General features: G+C 47.1%; 1 protein-coding gene across 1 annotated transcript; it reads right to left on the reverse strand.

Moving 5' to 3' along the window:
• On the reverse strand, window positions 1-3,319 carry LOC112271664. The gene is made up of 5 exons (XM_024461405.1): window positions 2,977-3,319; window positions 2,387-2,778; window positions 1,241-2,182; window positions 125-472; window positions 1-18 (listed from the first exon to the last, which is right to left on the reverse strand). The coding sequence occupies exons 1-5, from the start codon at window positions 3,317-3,319 to the stop codon at window positions 1-3; spliced, it is 2,043 nt and encodes a 680-aa protein (XP_024317173.1).
• Window positions 3,320-15,187: the final 11,868 nt, after the last annotated feature.

A 15,187-nucleotide genomic window follows, 5' to 3' on the forward strand; every position in this document is an offset into this window, starting at 1 on the left:
CTACCTCTCCTTGGCGTGCTAAAACCTTGTAGGGTCCAATAAAGCGTGGCACTAGTTTTCCTTTGATCCCAAATCTCTTAACTCCGCGTATCGAGGAAACTTTGAGATACGCTCTGTCACCAACCTCATGGGTGAACTCCCTTCGCTTGGAATCTGCATAACTCTTTTGCCTGGATTGAGCTATCTTAAGCCTGTCTCGAATCAGCCTGACTTTCTCTTCGGCATCCTTTATCATGTCGGGCCCGAATAGACTACGGTCTCCTACACCATCCCATAGCAAAGGTGTCCTGGATTTCTTGCCATACAAAGCTTCAAATGGTGCCATTCCAATCCTCGCTTGAAAATTGTTGTTGTATGAGAACTCTGCATATGGTACATTCTCATCCCAGCTAGATCCATAGTTCACTCTTTCTGTTTGTCCATCCGTCTGTGGATGAAACACTGTGCTAAACTCTAGTCTCGTGCCTAGAGACTCGTGCAATTGTCCCCAAAATCTTGAGGTAAATTGGGTACCTCTGTCTGAAACGATCTCCTTGGGTACTCCATGTAGGCATACAATCCTAGACATGTAGCGTTTGGCCAACCGTGCACTTGTATAGGTGGTCTTCACAGGTATGAAATGGGCAACCTTGGTCAAACGATCAACTACAACCCATATTGAATCATAACCAGATCTTGTCCTTGGCAAGCCAGTGATGAAGTCCATGCCTACCTTATCCCATTTCCAATCTGGCACTGGCAATGGTCGTAGTAATCCAGCTGGTTTCTGATGTTCAGCCTTGACTCTGCTACAAACATCACACAGAGCGATATACTGAGTGATGTCTCGCTTCAATCCTGTCCACCAAAACTTTTCTTTCAAGTCCATGTACATCTTTGTATTACCAGGGTGGATTGAGTACGGTGAGTCATGAGCTTCTTGTAGTATTAGCATTCTGATCTCGGGGTCTTGTGGTACACAAATACGGTTCTCAAACCACACGGTACCTTGATCGTTCTCAGCGAATCCTTTTGCCTTTTCAATCGCCATATTATCCTTTATCGTTCTAATTTCTGAGTCTTCTTTCTGGGCTTCTCTAATTCTGTCTAGCAGAGTGGGTTGTACTACCATGTTGGCTAAGTAACCTTCCGGAACTATCTCTAATCTGAGGTCCTTGAATTGCTCACACAATTCAGTAGGCAACTCTCCAGCTGTATGTCCATTACTGTATCCCTTGCGGCTCAAAGCGTCAGCTACTACATTAGCCTTGCCTGGATGATATTGAAGATTCAAATTATAATCTTTGATTAACTCTAACCATCTTCTTTGTCTCAAGTTCAACTCCTTCTGGGTGAATATGTACTTCAAGCTCTTGTGATCGGTGAATAACTCACAATGCTTTCCCATGAGATGGTGCCTCCAAGTCTTGAGTGCGTGCACCACAGATGCTAGTTCCAAATCATGAGTGGGGTAATTTCTCTCATGATTCTTAAGTTGTCTTGAGGCGTATGCTACAACTCTTCCTCCTTGCATCAAAACACATCCCAAACCTAGACGCGAGGCGTCACAGTACACTTGGAAATCTTCTAGTAGGTCGGGCAAAACAAGGATGGGTGCTGATACTAGCTTCTTCTTCAAATCCTGGAAACTTTCTTCACATTTTTTAGTCCATTCAAATTTCTTTTCTTTCTTAAAAAGCTCAGTCATATGTTTGGCTATCTTGGAGAAATTCTCTATGAACCTCCTGTAATATCCAGCAAGTCCTAAGAAGCTGCGAACTTCTCTGACGTTCTTAGGGACTTCCCATTCAGTCACCGCTGCTACTTTAGCGGGGTCAACGGCAACTCCGTTTCCTAACACAATGTGTCCCAAGAATCCTACTTCGGACAACCAAAATTCACACTTGCTGAATTTTTCATAAAGCTTGTTCTCTCTGAGCTTTTCCATGATCAGACGCAAATGTTCTTCATGCTCTTCTTTGCTCTTCAAGTAGATCAAAATGTCGTCGATGAATACTACGACAAAATTATCCAAATATTCCATGAATACCTTGTTCATCATATTCATGAAGTATGCCGGGGCATTAGTTAATCCAAAAGGCATCACTGTGTACTCATACAGGCCATACCTAGTGGTAAATGCTGTCTTGGGTATGTCAACTTCTCGGATCTTTAACTGAAAGTAACCTGATCGAAGATCGATCTTTGAGAATACACAAACTCCTTTCAATTGATCGAATAGATCACTGATTATGGGTAGTGGGTACTTGTTCTTTATCGTCACCTCATTTAGTGAACGATAGTCTATGCACATCCTTTGGCTTTTGTCTTTCTTTTCCATAAATAGAACAGGTGCTCCCCATGGTGATGAGCTAGGGTGAATAAATCCTTTAGTCAACTGTTCTGCAAGTTGCTTCTTCAGTTCCTTCAATTCATCTACAGCCATCTTATACGGTCTCTTGGCTATAGGTCCACTTCCGGGCAATAACTCAATAAGAAATTCCACGTCTCGGTCCGGTGGCATGCCTGGTAATTCTTCTGGAAATACATCCGGATATTCTTTCACTATCGGTACATCCTCTAGGCTAACCCCCTTAAGAGAATTCACCTTGGGTAACTCAAGCTCATAGGTTGACTTGAAGCGGATTCGCTTCTTCTCTAGAGTTGTGAGTGTAATTGTCCTCTTGACACGGTCTATTAGTCTTTCATACTTGGCTAGCCAATCCATTCCTAGGATGACATCCAAGCCTTTTGATCCTAGCACTATCAGGTCTATGGAGAAGTTGTGTTTTCCAATTTCTAGTGTCAGCATTCGGCATTCATAAGCCGTTAACATCTCTCCCCTTGGTGACTTCACCTTCATAGGGTTCACTAAGGTACTAGTGGTTAATCCATTCTTATGCACAAAACTCCTTGAGATGAAAGAATGCGATGCACCGGTATCAAACAGTATGAGTGCTTCAAAAGAATTTAGACGGAAGGTGCCGATTACGATACCTTTCTCCTCCGTGATTTCCTCTATGCTGACGTGGTTCACATTGCCCTTCTGGAATGGGTTAGGCTTTGCTCCGGCCTCATTGAACTTCTCCGGACAATCATTGGAGTAGTGCTCCATCTTGTGACACTTAGAGCATTGCACTTGGCTCAGATCCCTGCCAGTGGTGCGGTTCTGCCCTGGGTTGCCTCCATTGTTATGGGCACTGCCCTTGTAGTTGTTGGTCCTTGAATGTTGGTGCTGATGGTTCTGGCTGCCATTACCTACCCGGTGGTGGTGGTGTCCTTGATTTCCATGGCGGTGATGGTGCCCACTCCCTCCATGGTGACTGATGATTTCCACCATGCTTAACCATCGAAGAGCTGCCACTACCCTCGTACGAGGTGCGTGGCTTCTAGTGTGAACCAGCATGGTTGTTGCCATGGTGAGGCCTTCTCCTCCGGTTTTCCATCTGATTCTGCTTGTTCTCCAGAATAATGGCTTTGTCCATGAGGGACCGGTAGGTAGGGATGTAAACAACTGCCAGTTGAACGGCGAGTTCGTCGTTCAAGCCATCCAAAAACCTTTCCCGGCGTTTTGCATCAGTGTTGACGTCGTCCGGGGCATAGTGAGACAACTTGTTGAAAGCTTCAATGTACTCTGACACACTCCTGTTCCCTTGCCTCAGTTTGTGGAATTCCCTCTTCTTTAAGCTCAGTACACCCGCTGAGATGTGGGCGGTGCGGAAGGCATATTGAAACATTTCCCATGTTACTTCTTTCATGGGAGTGGTAATCTGATAGGTCTCCCACCAAGCTGTGGCAGGTCCTTCAAGTAGGTGAGCAGCAAACCTCACCTTGTCAGCTTCAATGCAACCCACTGTTACTAGGCATTTGCTCACTGAACGGAGCCAATCATCAGCCACAATCGGTTCCGAGGAACTGGCGAAAGTAGGTGGGCGCAACCTCAGAAATCTGGCTAACATGTCCACTTGAGGTGGTGGGTTGGGGTGCTGGTTGTTGTGGTGGTGGTTGTTGTTGTTGTTGTTCATCTGTTGGGTCAAGGCTTGCAGGATTTGGGTCTGTGCGGCCAGTAGTTGTTGCATGGTGCGGACACTAATCTCTTCTTTAACTCCTGGAAACTTTCTTCACATTTCTCGTTCCAGGCGAACTTCTTCTCTTTCTTTAATTGTTCGGTCATAGGTTTAGCAATCTTGGAGAAGTTCTCAATGAATCTTCGATAGTATCTAGCGAGTCCTAGGAAACTGCGGATATCTCCAACGTTCTTAGGTGACTTCCATTCTGTAACAGCGGTCACCTTAGCTGGGTCGACAGCTACTCCTGCTCCTGACACGATGTGTCCGAGGAAACTGACTTCTGACAACCAAAAGTGAAGCGACCACCCTCATACACGGGTTCGAGCTCTGTGCTTTAGTGCTAGTCCCTGGATCGATTCACTAGCACACACAGATTCAAGATGTAATATCATAGAACAAAGGTCTCAATATTACAACACAACATCCAGAACTTAAAAGTACTTACAACTCACATAACCCCATGGGTTAGCTGGAAATAAAACAATAGTTCAACAACGGAAAGCGAAAGATACAAGGGCACATCAATACCACGGTGAGAGCGTGTTGGAATGTAGGCCCGTAACCCAAACAAGCAGAACGTACATCTTACTCGTCGTCGGAGCTTTCTGCATCATTAAACGATGCAGCCACTAGGGTCAATACATTGAATGTATTGGCAAGATTCCCCAGGAGTTATAACAGAACCTACCAAGTATATGCATAATGTGGCAAAATGGGGTTCAAGGCTATTTGCATAAAAGCTTAGTTGTTGAATCAAGTGCTCCTACCCTGTTCAAACCATTCATTTTATTTAAGAAATTAGAATGAGTGAGACTTTCCTTACAGCTCCACATCTAGTTGCTCAAATTGTCCATTGCGGGGACACGGCTAAGTACTTAGTTTTGACGCTCTCGAGAGTTTGTACACATTCCCCACAAGAAACCGACGTATTAATCCCTTGCTGTCCTCAGGGTAGAGTAGCAACGGCATTAATTACGAGATTTTCAGAGGTAATTCCCTAAACCACGAGAGAATCACGCTCCCCCTGCACATTCTACCTCGGTACAATTTCTCGGGTCTAGGTTCATACAACTTACTCTTGTCTCGCCAGAGCCCATATAGCATTGTGGTTGTACTGGAAGCTGCTAAATAGAAAACTAGTCCAGTCTCGGTTACCCCAGGTGGCATTCCACATTTGCACCGTAGGCGCTCCCCGAATCCACGGGAGACACGTCCATGGACGATCCATTCCTGAATCCACAGGAACTCGAATCAGAGGGACCCATAGAAATGGACCTGACGCCGCTAATCCTCAAAATCTTCAAAGCAGCCCACCCAGGACCGTTCATTGAATTAGTTGTTTTGCCTTACATCTAATAAAACATTTCATATCGCCAAAGGCATAACAATATCATAATGTAGTTATTTCCCCCACGATACTACCATAGCCTAGCATTCAACTACAATCGATGGCAATTTTGGTAGTAAGGTAATGGCAAGGGTAACTATACTACCTGGGATTTATAGCTAGCATAGAGGTACGAGTAATATTCCTAATGCATCTAATAAAACATCTAGTGCATAATAAAATATTTGGGAGAACGATCAAAGTGAACTTGCCTTGTCCAAGGTTGTGGTAGCTCTCGCACTCTTCGCAACAACAAGGAATACACTCCACACAATCTAAAATAAAAGAAAGCATACACACAATAAACACAACATTCAATACAAAAATCATGCCATGATGGATATGCCATGATGGTGCACACAAAGGTTACTTCTAAAGTAAAAAGTTTTGTTTCTGTTTCGAAAGGTGTTTCAAATGATTTGGACAGATTATACAACATCAAAGAGGTAATTACTATGCATGAAACAAGGATAGGGTTTAAATTAAAAAGTTGTGTGGTTTTTGCAACATAGAGCAAGATTTAAACTTGTATGCCATTATTATTCAAAATAATTTTCTTCTGGTCCTAATGGACGGAGAGCATGCTCAAATAATTTTACAGCAAGCTAACATGCTCAAAACTATTTTGAAACAATTCATTTGAAATTTAAACCATATTCAAGCATTCTGTAATTTGCTTCTGACAAAATTGTTCAAAATTGAAATTGGACTGTGACAAAATATCCTACAAGTTGTGACGATTCCAGAAAGGTGCGGATCACAAATTTTGGACAAACGGTTTGAAAGATATGATGCTTTGAAGTTAGAGGGGCTTTTCTGCAAAAGTGCAATTTTTATTTCGACCGAAAATAAAAACTAGAAAGAAATCCGGCCACGTGGCGTGACGGGGTTGGCCGGAAGCTAGGGCTTCTCTGGCGGCGCGAGGGGCCGGACGGCGGCGGGCGGCGGCGCGGGCGCTATGCGGCGGCGCGGGGTGGAGCGGCGGACGGGCGGCTCGGGCTCGGAGACGGGCGACGGCGCGGCGCGCGGAGAGCACGGGCGGCGGCGGACGGCGGCGGACGGCGGCCGGGCGCTGCGGAGGTCCAAAAACAGAACGGCACGTGTCATGGGGTGCGGAACGAGGAGAGGAGAGAGGTTAGGGGGTCGGTGCGGGGAAAGGCTCACCGGAACGGCGGCGAAAACGCGAAGAACGGCGACGACAGAGACGAACTCCAGCGAGCAATTACTTTCTAACCGCAGCGAAATTGGACGTGAGGTTTGGGGGAAGAGAAAGAGGAGGCCGAGAGATACAAAGTTACGTGCGAGGTTCGGGTATGGAGTCGTGAACGAGCGGTACTCGGAGTGGGCGTCGTGGGCAGTTCCTCCGGGAGAATCGGAGTCGGTTGGAGGTAGGAGATGATAGCGGTGCCCACTGCCAGTGGCCGCGGGCGGCTCGGGCGCGGCTGAGGTGGTCGGTCCGGTCCGGTTCGGCCGGTTGGACCGGTTCGGCCGGTTTCCTTCGGTTTTTCTTTTCTTTCTTTCTATTTTCTTTTTTTGAACTCCAATTTTGATTCAAGGCTCCAAATCACTCCAAATAAATTTTAACAAAATTAGTAAAATCATATTTTTCATATGATCTAACTTTTGGAACAAGAATTTCCTCAAAATAAACATTTGAAAATATGCCTATAAAATGGTTTTTAGGGCCCTTAAACTATCGAAATAAATTATTTTTCAAAATAATTTCAAAAGCCAATTTATGGGACAGCTATATATAAGCATTAAATCCCTTTTTATACCAATACCCTCATGGGCTAAAACACAAAATGCTTAAAAGCAAGAATCAAGGCCCAAAATCAAATAAAGGCATTTTTGCATAAGGGTTTTCTGGACAAATTTTAGGGTTTTTGAAAGTGATTAAATGCAATGGTGACATGATGCTCATTATATGCAATGCATAAGAAGGATTTTGAAAATTGGGATGTTACAAAAAGTCACACTTCCTGAATTTGGCGTACAACTTGTGCGCTCTCAGCTGCTCTAAAACCATGCGCAGGCGCTGCTCATGCTCTTCCTTCCTCTTGGAATAGATCAAAATGTCATCGATGAACACCACGACAAACTTGTCCAAGAATTCCATGAACACCTTGTTCATCATGTTCATGAAGTATGCTGGTGCATTGGTCAATCCAAATGGCATCACGGTATACTCATAAAGTCTATACCTAGTGGTGAATGCCGTTTTGGGTATATCCATCTCTCGGATTTTTAGCTGAAAATACCCTGATCGCAGATCGATCTTTGAGAACACATAGGCTCCTTCCAACTGGTCGAATAGATCGTTGATGATAGGCAAGGGGTATTTATTTTTTATCATCACCTCATTTAGTGAACGATAGTTAATGCACATCCGTTGGCTCTTGTCCTTATTCTCCACAAACAGGACAGGTGCTCCCCATGGTGATGAACTGGGGCGGATGTAACCTTTCGTTAACTGTTCAGCTAGCTGATTCTTCAATTCCTTTAACTCATCCACAGCCATCTTATATGATCTCTTGGCTATGGGTCCACTTCCAGGCATCAATTCGATGAGAAACTCGACATCATGGTCTGGTGGCATACCTAGCAACTCTTCCGGGAAGACATCCGGAAACTCATTCACTATTGGAGCCTCGTTCAGGCTAACCCCCTTAAGAGAATTGACCTTAGGTCTCTTAAGTTCAAAAACATACTTGAAACAGATTCTCTTATTCTCTGGGGTGGTGAGGGTGATGGTTCTTCTGACACAGTCTATGAATCCCTCATACTTGACCAGCCAATCCATTCCTAGTAAGACATCCAAACCCTTGGACCCTATTATTATTAGGCCCGTGGGGAAGGTGTGTTTCCCTATTTCCAAACTTAGCCCGCGGCTGTCATAGGCGGCTATCAATTCTCCCCCTGGTGAATTTACCTTCATGGGGTTTGCTAGTGTGCTAATCGGTAATCCATTTTGATGCACAAAACCTCTTGAGATGAACGAATGGGATGCACCGGTATCAAACAATACTAAAGCTTTAAATGAATTAATGCTAAAGATACCGATGACTATACCTTGTTCCTCGGTGATCTCTTCCACGTCGATGTGGTTCACGTTGCCCTTCTGGAATGGGTTTGGTTTAACCACATTCCCTGTCATCCTCTCCGGGCAATCGTTGGAGTAGTGCCCCATCTTGTGGCACTTGAAGCACTCCACCTGGCTCATGTCCCTGCTAGGATTGCGGTTCTGCCCGGCTCCATTGCCGTTGGTGTGGCCCTTTCCATTGCCATTTTGGTTTCCACCTCCATTGTGGTTACCATTCCCGTTGTGGTGCCTCGGGAGCTGCTGCTGCTGCTGATTCTGCTGCTGGTGATTGCTGCTGCCGTTGTTGTTTCCGGTATGGCGGTTCTGATGGCCATACCCTCCACTGCATCTGTCGTTGTAGCCCCCGGCCTTGTGCACAGACGAACTGCCACTGCCGTCCTGGGTGATACGCGGCTTCTGATGAGGCCCCGCGTGAGAGCCTCCCTGGTGGAGTCTCCTCTTGCGGTTCTCCATCTGATGGAGCTTGTTCTCCAACACAATCGCCTTGTCAACGAGCGATTGGTAGGTAGGAGTGTAAGCAACAGCCAACTGAACGGAGAGTTCATCGTTCAACGCGTCCAAGAATCTCTCTCGGCGCTTGGCATCCGTGATCACCTCGTCCGGCGCATGGCGGGCGAGGCTATTGAACTGGTCGATGAACTCGACCACTGTGCGGCTTCCCTGTCTGAGTCGTAGAAATTCCTTCTTCTTCAGATTAAGCACCCCTGCTGAGATGTGGGCGGTGCGGAAAGCTTCTTGGAACATATCCCATGTGACATGCTCGATAGGGGTGGTGATCTGGTAATTCTCCCACCACGAAGCAGCTGGTCCTTCGAATAGGTGAGCTGCAAACCGCACTTTCTCTTCCTCAGTGCAGTTGATGGTCACCAAGTCCTTGTTAACACAGCGGAGCCAGTCGTCTGCCACGATTGGCTCTGGTGAGCTGGAGAAGGTGGGTGGGCGCAAACGCAAGAACCTGGTCAGCATATCCACTTGTGGAGGGTGGTGTTGCTGGTTGTTGGGGTTCTGCTGGTGGTTGGCGTTGTTGTTGGCTAACTGCTGAGTGATCATCTGAAAGAATTGGGTCTGTGCTGCCAACAGTTGCTGCATGGTTGCAGCATTCCCTTCTGCGTCGGCATTGTTAGCCTCGGCGTTGTTGGTGGGGTTCTGGCGTCTCAGAGGCATCTGTTTAGGGTAGCATAGATGAGGAAACAGATAGAATAGAGCTAAGGATGTCTAAGACCCCACAAATCAAGGTATTGACACAAGCATATCTCAATCATGCACTCAATCATTCATAAAAAGGTTTTTGAAAAAGATAGCAAATCACACTTGTTCATGATGGGACACTACCCATAAGAAAAGAGTACGAGTAAAAAGCAATCGATCTACATTGCCATACACATGGATTGTATGGTCAATGACTAACTCGCAATACTAAAACCGATAAGGACTGATAAAAACTGGCAGGCATCAACAAGTCTAAGGGAGTGTGGTTGATGGTGCGGTCCCGTTCGCCTTCCTCTTGGAGCGGGTGTTGGTGGTAGGGGTGTCCATCTCGTGGAACTCTTGGGGCTCCTCCTCCTCAGTCGGTTCCTCCTCCTGAGGCTCCATCTCCTGATCCTGTGGCGGAGGTGGGAACTGGACAGCCGCCGGTGCTGCAGCTGGTGCGGCTGCGGCTGCGGCTGCGATGAATGCCTGGAACTGCTCGCAGTAGTAGCGAGCCTGGTCCCTCTCATACTGCAGCTGTTCGATGGCATCTCCCATGTTGAGGACCGTGTTCTCCAACACGGCCTTGTCCTCCAGCCACTGGGTCTTCTCTCCCATCAGATTACCAACCTGCTCCTCGGCTAGGTCGGCCCTGGTCATCTCGTGCTCGAGGCAAGACTCCAAGATTACCAACCTGCTCCTCGGCTAGGTCGGCCCTGGTCATCTCGTGCTCGAGGCAAGACTCCAAGTCCACGGTGTTTATCTCCATGTTCTCGAAGTGGGTCGTCACTAGGGTGGCATCCTCGTCGTTGGTTGTTGCCACTGCCGTGCATGCATTGTTCTGCCTTCCAAAGAGGACGAAGGGGGAGTCCTCTGGAACATGTTCAACGGCATCGACTTCAAGAATTTTCAGAACATGTTCACCCAAACCACCTGAGGGACCCGTGCTCCCACCTACACAACTACCTCAGTACAATCCCTTGGATCTGGGTAAACATTTCTTACTCCATCCAGGCAGAGCCCATATTACCATGTGGTTGTACTGGAAGCTACTAAACAGGAAACTAGTCCAGTCTCTGATACCCCAGGTGGCATTCCACATTTGCGACGCAAGCGCTTCCCGAATCCACGGAAGAGACGTCCATGGACGATCCATCTCCGAATCCACGGAGACTCGACTCAGAGGGGCCCATAGAAATGAACCTGACGTCGCATTACATCTCAAAATCTCAAAGCAGTCCACCCAGGATGGTTCATTAGGGTTGTTTTGCCAAGTTTTCAAAATACTCCACATCATCATTTCACAGTGATTCAGATTCCCTCCCACGTTTACTAACATAGCATGGCTAAGCAATACTAATCACGCTGGCTATTGGTGGAGGATTCATGGCAAAGGTAACCCTATAACTAGTAGGTCAATCATAGCTAGCATAAGTACGAGTAATAGTCCTATCAATGCATCTCTACAAACAACTCTAATGCATAAGTATTTTAAAAACAAACAGTAATAGGACATGATCAAAGTGAACTTGCATTGGTAGCAGTTGGAATTCAAACACTCGTCACAATTGCAAGGTTCGCGCTCCGAGAAAACTATAGGATCAAACAAACATACACAACCATAACCACATAATTCACATCACGACAAAAAAAATGTATGCTATGATGCAATGCAACGGGTGACATGATTGGGTTTTTTTTTATTTGGGTGATCAACTGATCCTAAGCATTGGTGATTAAAACAAATGCATTAGGGTTTTAAACAAAAGGCAAAAACGATTTATTTAAACCCTAAAGTATAGTTTTATTGGCATCAGCCAAATAATTTAATTCAAAATATTTATTTCTCTGTCCCAATGGACAGAGGATATTAAAAAAAAAATTTGGGCACTGGTTTCAATTAAAAAAGGTTTCTAAATAATTAGTTATGATTTAAATGGCATTAAAACCTATTCTTTAAATTGACTGTGATTCAACTATTCAAATTTGAAATTGGACAGTGCCAAAAGATTCTAGATTTCCTAAGGATTCCAGAAAGGTGTGGATCCTCAAATTTGGCCAAACAGATTAAAAGATATGATCATTTGAAGTTACAGGGGCTTTTCTACAAAAGTGCCATTTATTCTAAACCGGGATTAAAATTTTATTCTCGTTTTTATTTAAGCAGTGACACGTGGCAACTCCTGATTGGACGATACCGGTTCGATTAAAAATAAAACCCGGGATCTAATCTTGACCGTTGATCAGATCCAACGGCCGAGATGGGCTAGGGTTTACCTCCGCGGCGGCTGCGGTCGTCGGAGACGAGGGAGACGGTGGCGCGGCGGCGGGCGGTGGGGGCGCAGCGTTCTGGCGGGTCCTCGGGCATGCAGAGAGGCGCGGGAGATGCCGCTCGGTGTGACGGGTCCGGTGATGCGGTCGGCGCAACGAGTCAGGGTCGAGGGCGTCGCCTAGGACGACGTGGCGGCGGGCGGCGTGGGCTCTGGTCTCCGGTGAGCTGCACGTCGGAGCACCAAAACAAGATCTACGCAAGTCAAAAGATGCGAAACACCGAGATTGCCCTTCGGGGAAGATTGCCCTGACAGGTGGGTCCCACCTGTCAGCGGCACGGTGCAGGCTCGGGCGCGGTCGGGACGAGGCCGGTTCGGCCCATTTGGCCGGGCCGGTCCGGTTTTCTGCTTTTTTTTTTTCCTTTTAGCCTTTTCTTTTTTACCCTTTTCTTATTTCTTTGATATCTTTTGATTTTGAACTCCAAGTTGGTCCAAATAAATTCCAGAAAATTTGTAAAATCATGTTTTATCATGATTCAACTTTTGGGAGTAATTTCCCCTCAAAATAAAATATCTAAAAATACGTTTGCCCTATAAATGCCTTTAGGGCTATATAACTAATTAAATAAAATAGTTTTTCAACTCCAAATAATTATCCAAAAATTATGGGATAGATTATTTATGCAACAAACCCCTTTTATAAATAAACCCTATTGGTTTAAAGATCCATAGCTCAAATGGGTGTAAACCCTAGAGTTTAAATTGAAATAAAATCTTTCTAAAGCCTTTTGAGATTCAAATTTGAATTCAAATATGCAATTGTGGCATGATGCTTATGGATGCAATGCACAGGTAAGAATTTGAAATTTTTGGGATGTTACACATACCGATCTTTCAATTGGTATCAGAGCCTCGTCTCTTAAATAGGGCTTAACCGCCTTAAGAGTATGGCCGACGTGAGTGGTGTGGTTGGAAACAAAGCTACTATGGGCACCAAAGTGAGTATGGACGTGTTGATTAAGATTTTGAGATATCTTAATCCATCCATACTCATTGAGGTTAAATACATGGTGGCCAAGAACATTAAAGCCAATGTTCCCACTACATCTTACACCAACTCCAAGTTGCCCAAATTCTCAGCCTTTGAGGAAATGGACAAACCGGGTGTGGATGCCGAAGCTTTAAAAGCTAAGGATAATAATAGTGATGTGGGAGCAAACCATTCCCAAGGAATAGGTGTCATATTGTGATGTGGGGTCATATTGTGAGGTGTCCTCATCTCATCTTTATGCATCCTCTTCCATTTCCATGCCTCATTTTGTCCCTCAAGGCCCTCCACCAAAGTCAAATGCATCTAACTTTTCTAATTGGTTATCTTCTATGAGATACAAACCACATGATCAAGGAAACTTAACTCCGAGAGAGTATATTGATTATCAACTCAATGCAAGTGCATTGCATATTATACAAGAGTCTCTTCAAGTGGAGAATCTTCCTCATATCAATTCGTGCACCACCGCCAAAGAAGCTTGGAATTATCTTGTGTCTTTGTATGATAGCAATTCAAGTGTCAAGCAATGCAATTTTGATGCTATTCAAGATGAGAGTGAAAACTTTGTCATGCTTGATGAAGACACTACCGAGTCTCTATTCCGAAGGGTCATGGCTCTCGTCGTGTCCATGAAGGAACATGGGAGCCTCGACATCAACAATGATTGGATCAAGCGCAAGTTCCTCATGGCTATCTTTCCCTACTACGAGACAACATCGACAATGATTCGACTAAGGGCGGACTTTCACACCATGTCTCCTTGTGAGATGTTGCGGACGACCCCCCGCCCAGCTATACGGTAGCGGCGGGGGCTTCGTCGTCGTCGGCCGCTCCCTTCGACACCGACCTCGGCACCCTTGCCGGGGTGGCTTGGAACCCCATCACCTGGGATCCGAGCGTCTTCGACCGGGGGCACCTGTTCCTTCACGCCATCAAGGACCAGCAACTGGCCTTCGTCACCTCTTTCAACGAGGTGAGGGAGCACCACACGATCGCCAAGAGCCAGCTTGGCGAGCTACGGCAAACCGTGGAGAAGGAGCGGCAGGAACTTTCCCGGTTGCGGGAGGAGACGCGCCTCGCCAGGGAGGAGGCGCGCCTTGCCCAGGAAGCTTTGGAGGATGCCAACACACTGGTCGTCCCGGAAGAAGAGCTCTACCGGCGACTGGAGGCTCAGCGCGCCGAGCTCCAGGGAGCTCGGGACTCGCTGGTGGCGGTTCAAGCAGAAACCAAGAAGGAGCACGCCGAGGTGCACGCTGCAGCTCAGGCCCGGATCGACGAGAAGAGCGATCTGATCGCCAACTACCTCGGCGAGATCCAAGGCCTGCGCGTCAAGCTGGAGGTGCAGGTCAAGTCCACCAAAAGCGCAGTGGACGCGGCGGCCCGGCATGAGATCCAGCTCGGCGGCGCTAAGGATAGAGCGGCCTGGCTCGAGACCGAGCTGGCCACTCTCTGCGAGGAGCTCGCCAAGGCCGGCGAGGACAATGCAACCCATGCCGTGGAGCTCGCGTTGCTGGCGAGCTGCCTCCGAAAGGCCAAGAAGGCCACGCTCAACGCCCGGCTCCACCACAGCACGTTGATCGGGCAACGGCGGCTGGAGACCGAGAAGCTGCTCCATATTGCCCCGGCGCTGCGTGACCTACTGCCTCGGTTCAAGCTGCAGGCCGCGGAGGTGGACGGCACGAACGTCTCAACACTGATCCCGTTCTTCTCTGACTCGGTGGGGAAGCTCGGGGCGCTCGACGTCTGGATCGCCAAGTTTGGCGCCAACGAGGTTGCAACTGCGCCCGGGAGGTTGCCGGGACGATCCTGTCGAGGGTTCACCTCCGGGACCTGGAGTTTCCCTTCGAGACGCTGCTGGACGCCGGGTCGGACAGTGAGGACGAACCCACCCACACTTAGGCAGTGAGTGGGTTTGTCGACGAGGTGGTGGAGCGGATGCAGCGGAAGCCGGACCCCGAGCCGTCCCCGGAGCCCCCAGCGGAAAGCGCCGGCAACTAGTTGCCGCAGCCTCCTTGCTGCTTCCTTGTTTTGTTTTCGTTCCTGCAAACATGGCGCTTGGCGCCGCTTGAACAATTATAGTTTCATTAGTTCGTGTAATCGTTTGCTACTTAGTTAATCAAGCTCTTTAGTTCTGCTTAA

This window comes from Brachypodium distachyon, chromosome 3 (genome assembly GCF_000005505.3).
Source record: "Brachypodium distachyon strain Bd21 chromosome 3, Brachypodium_distachyon_v3.0, whole genome shotgun sequence".
NCBI lineage: Eukaryota > Viridiplantae > Streptophyta > Magnoliopsida > Poales > Poaceae > Brachypodium > Brachypodium distachyon.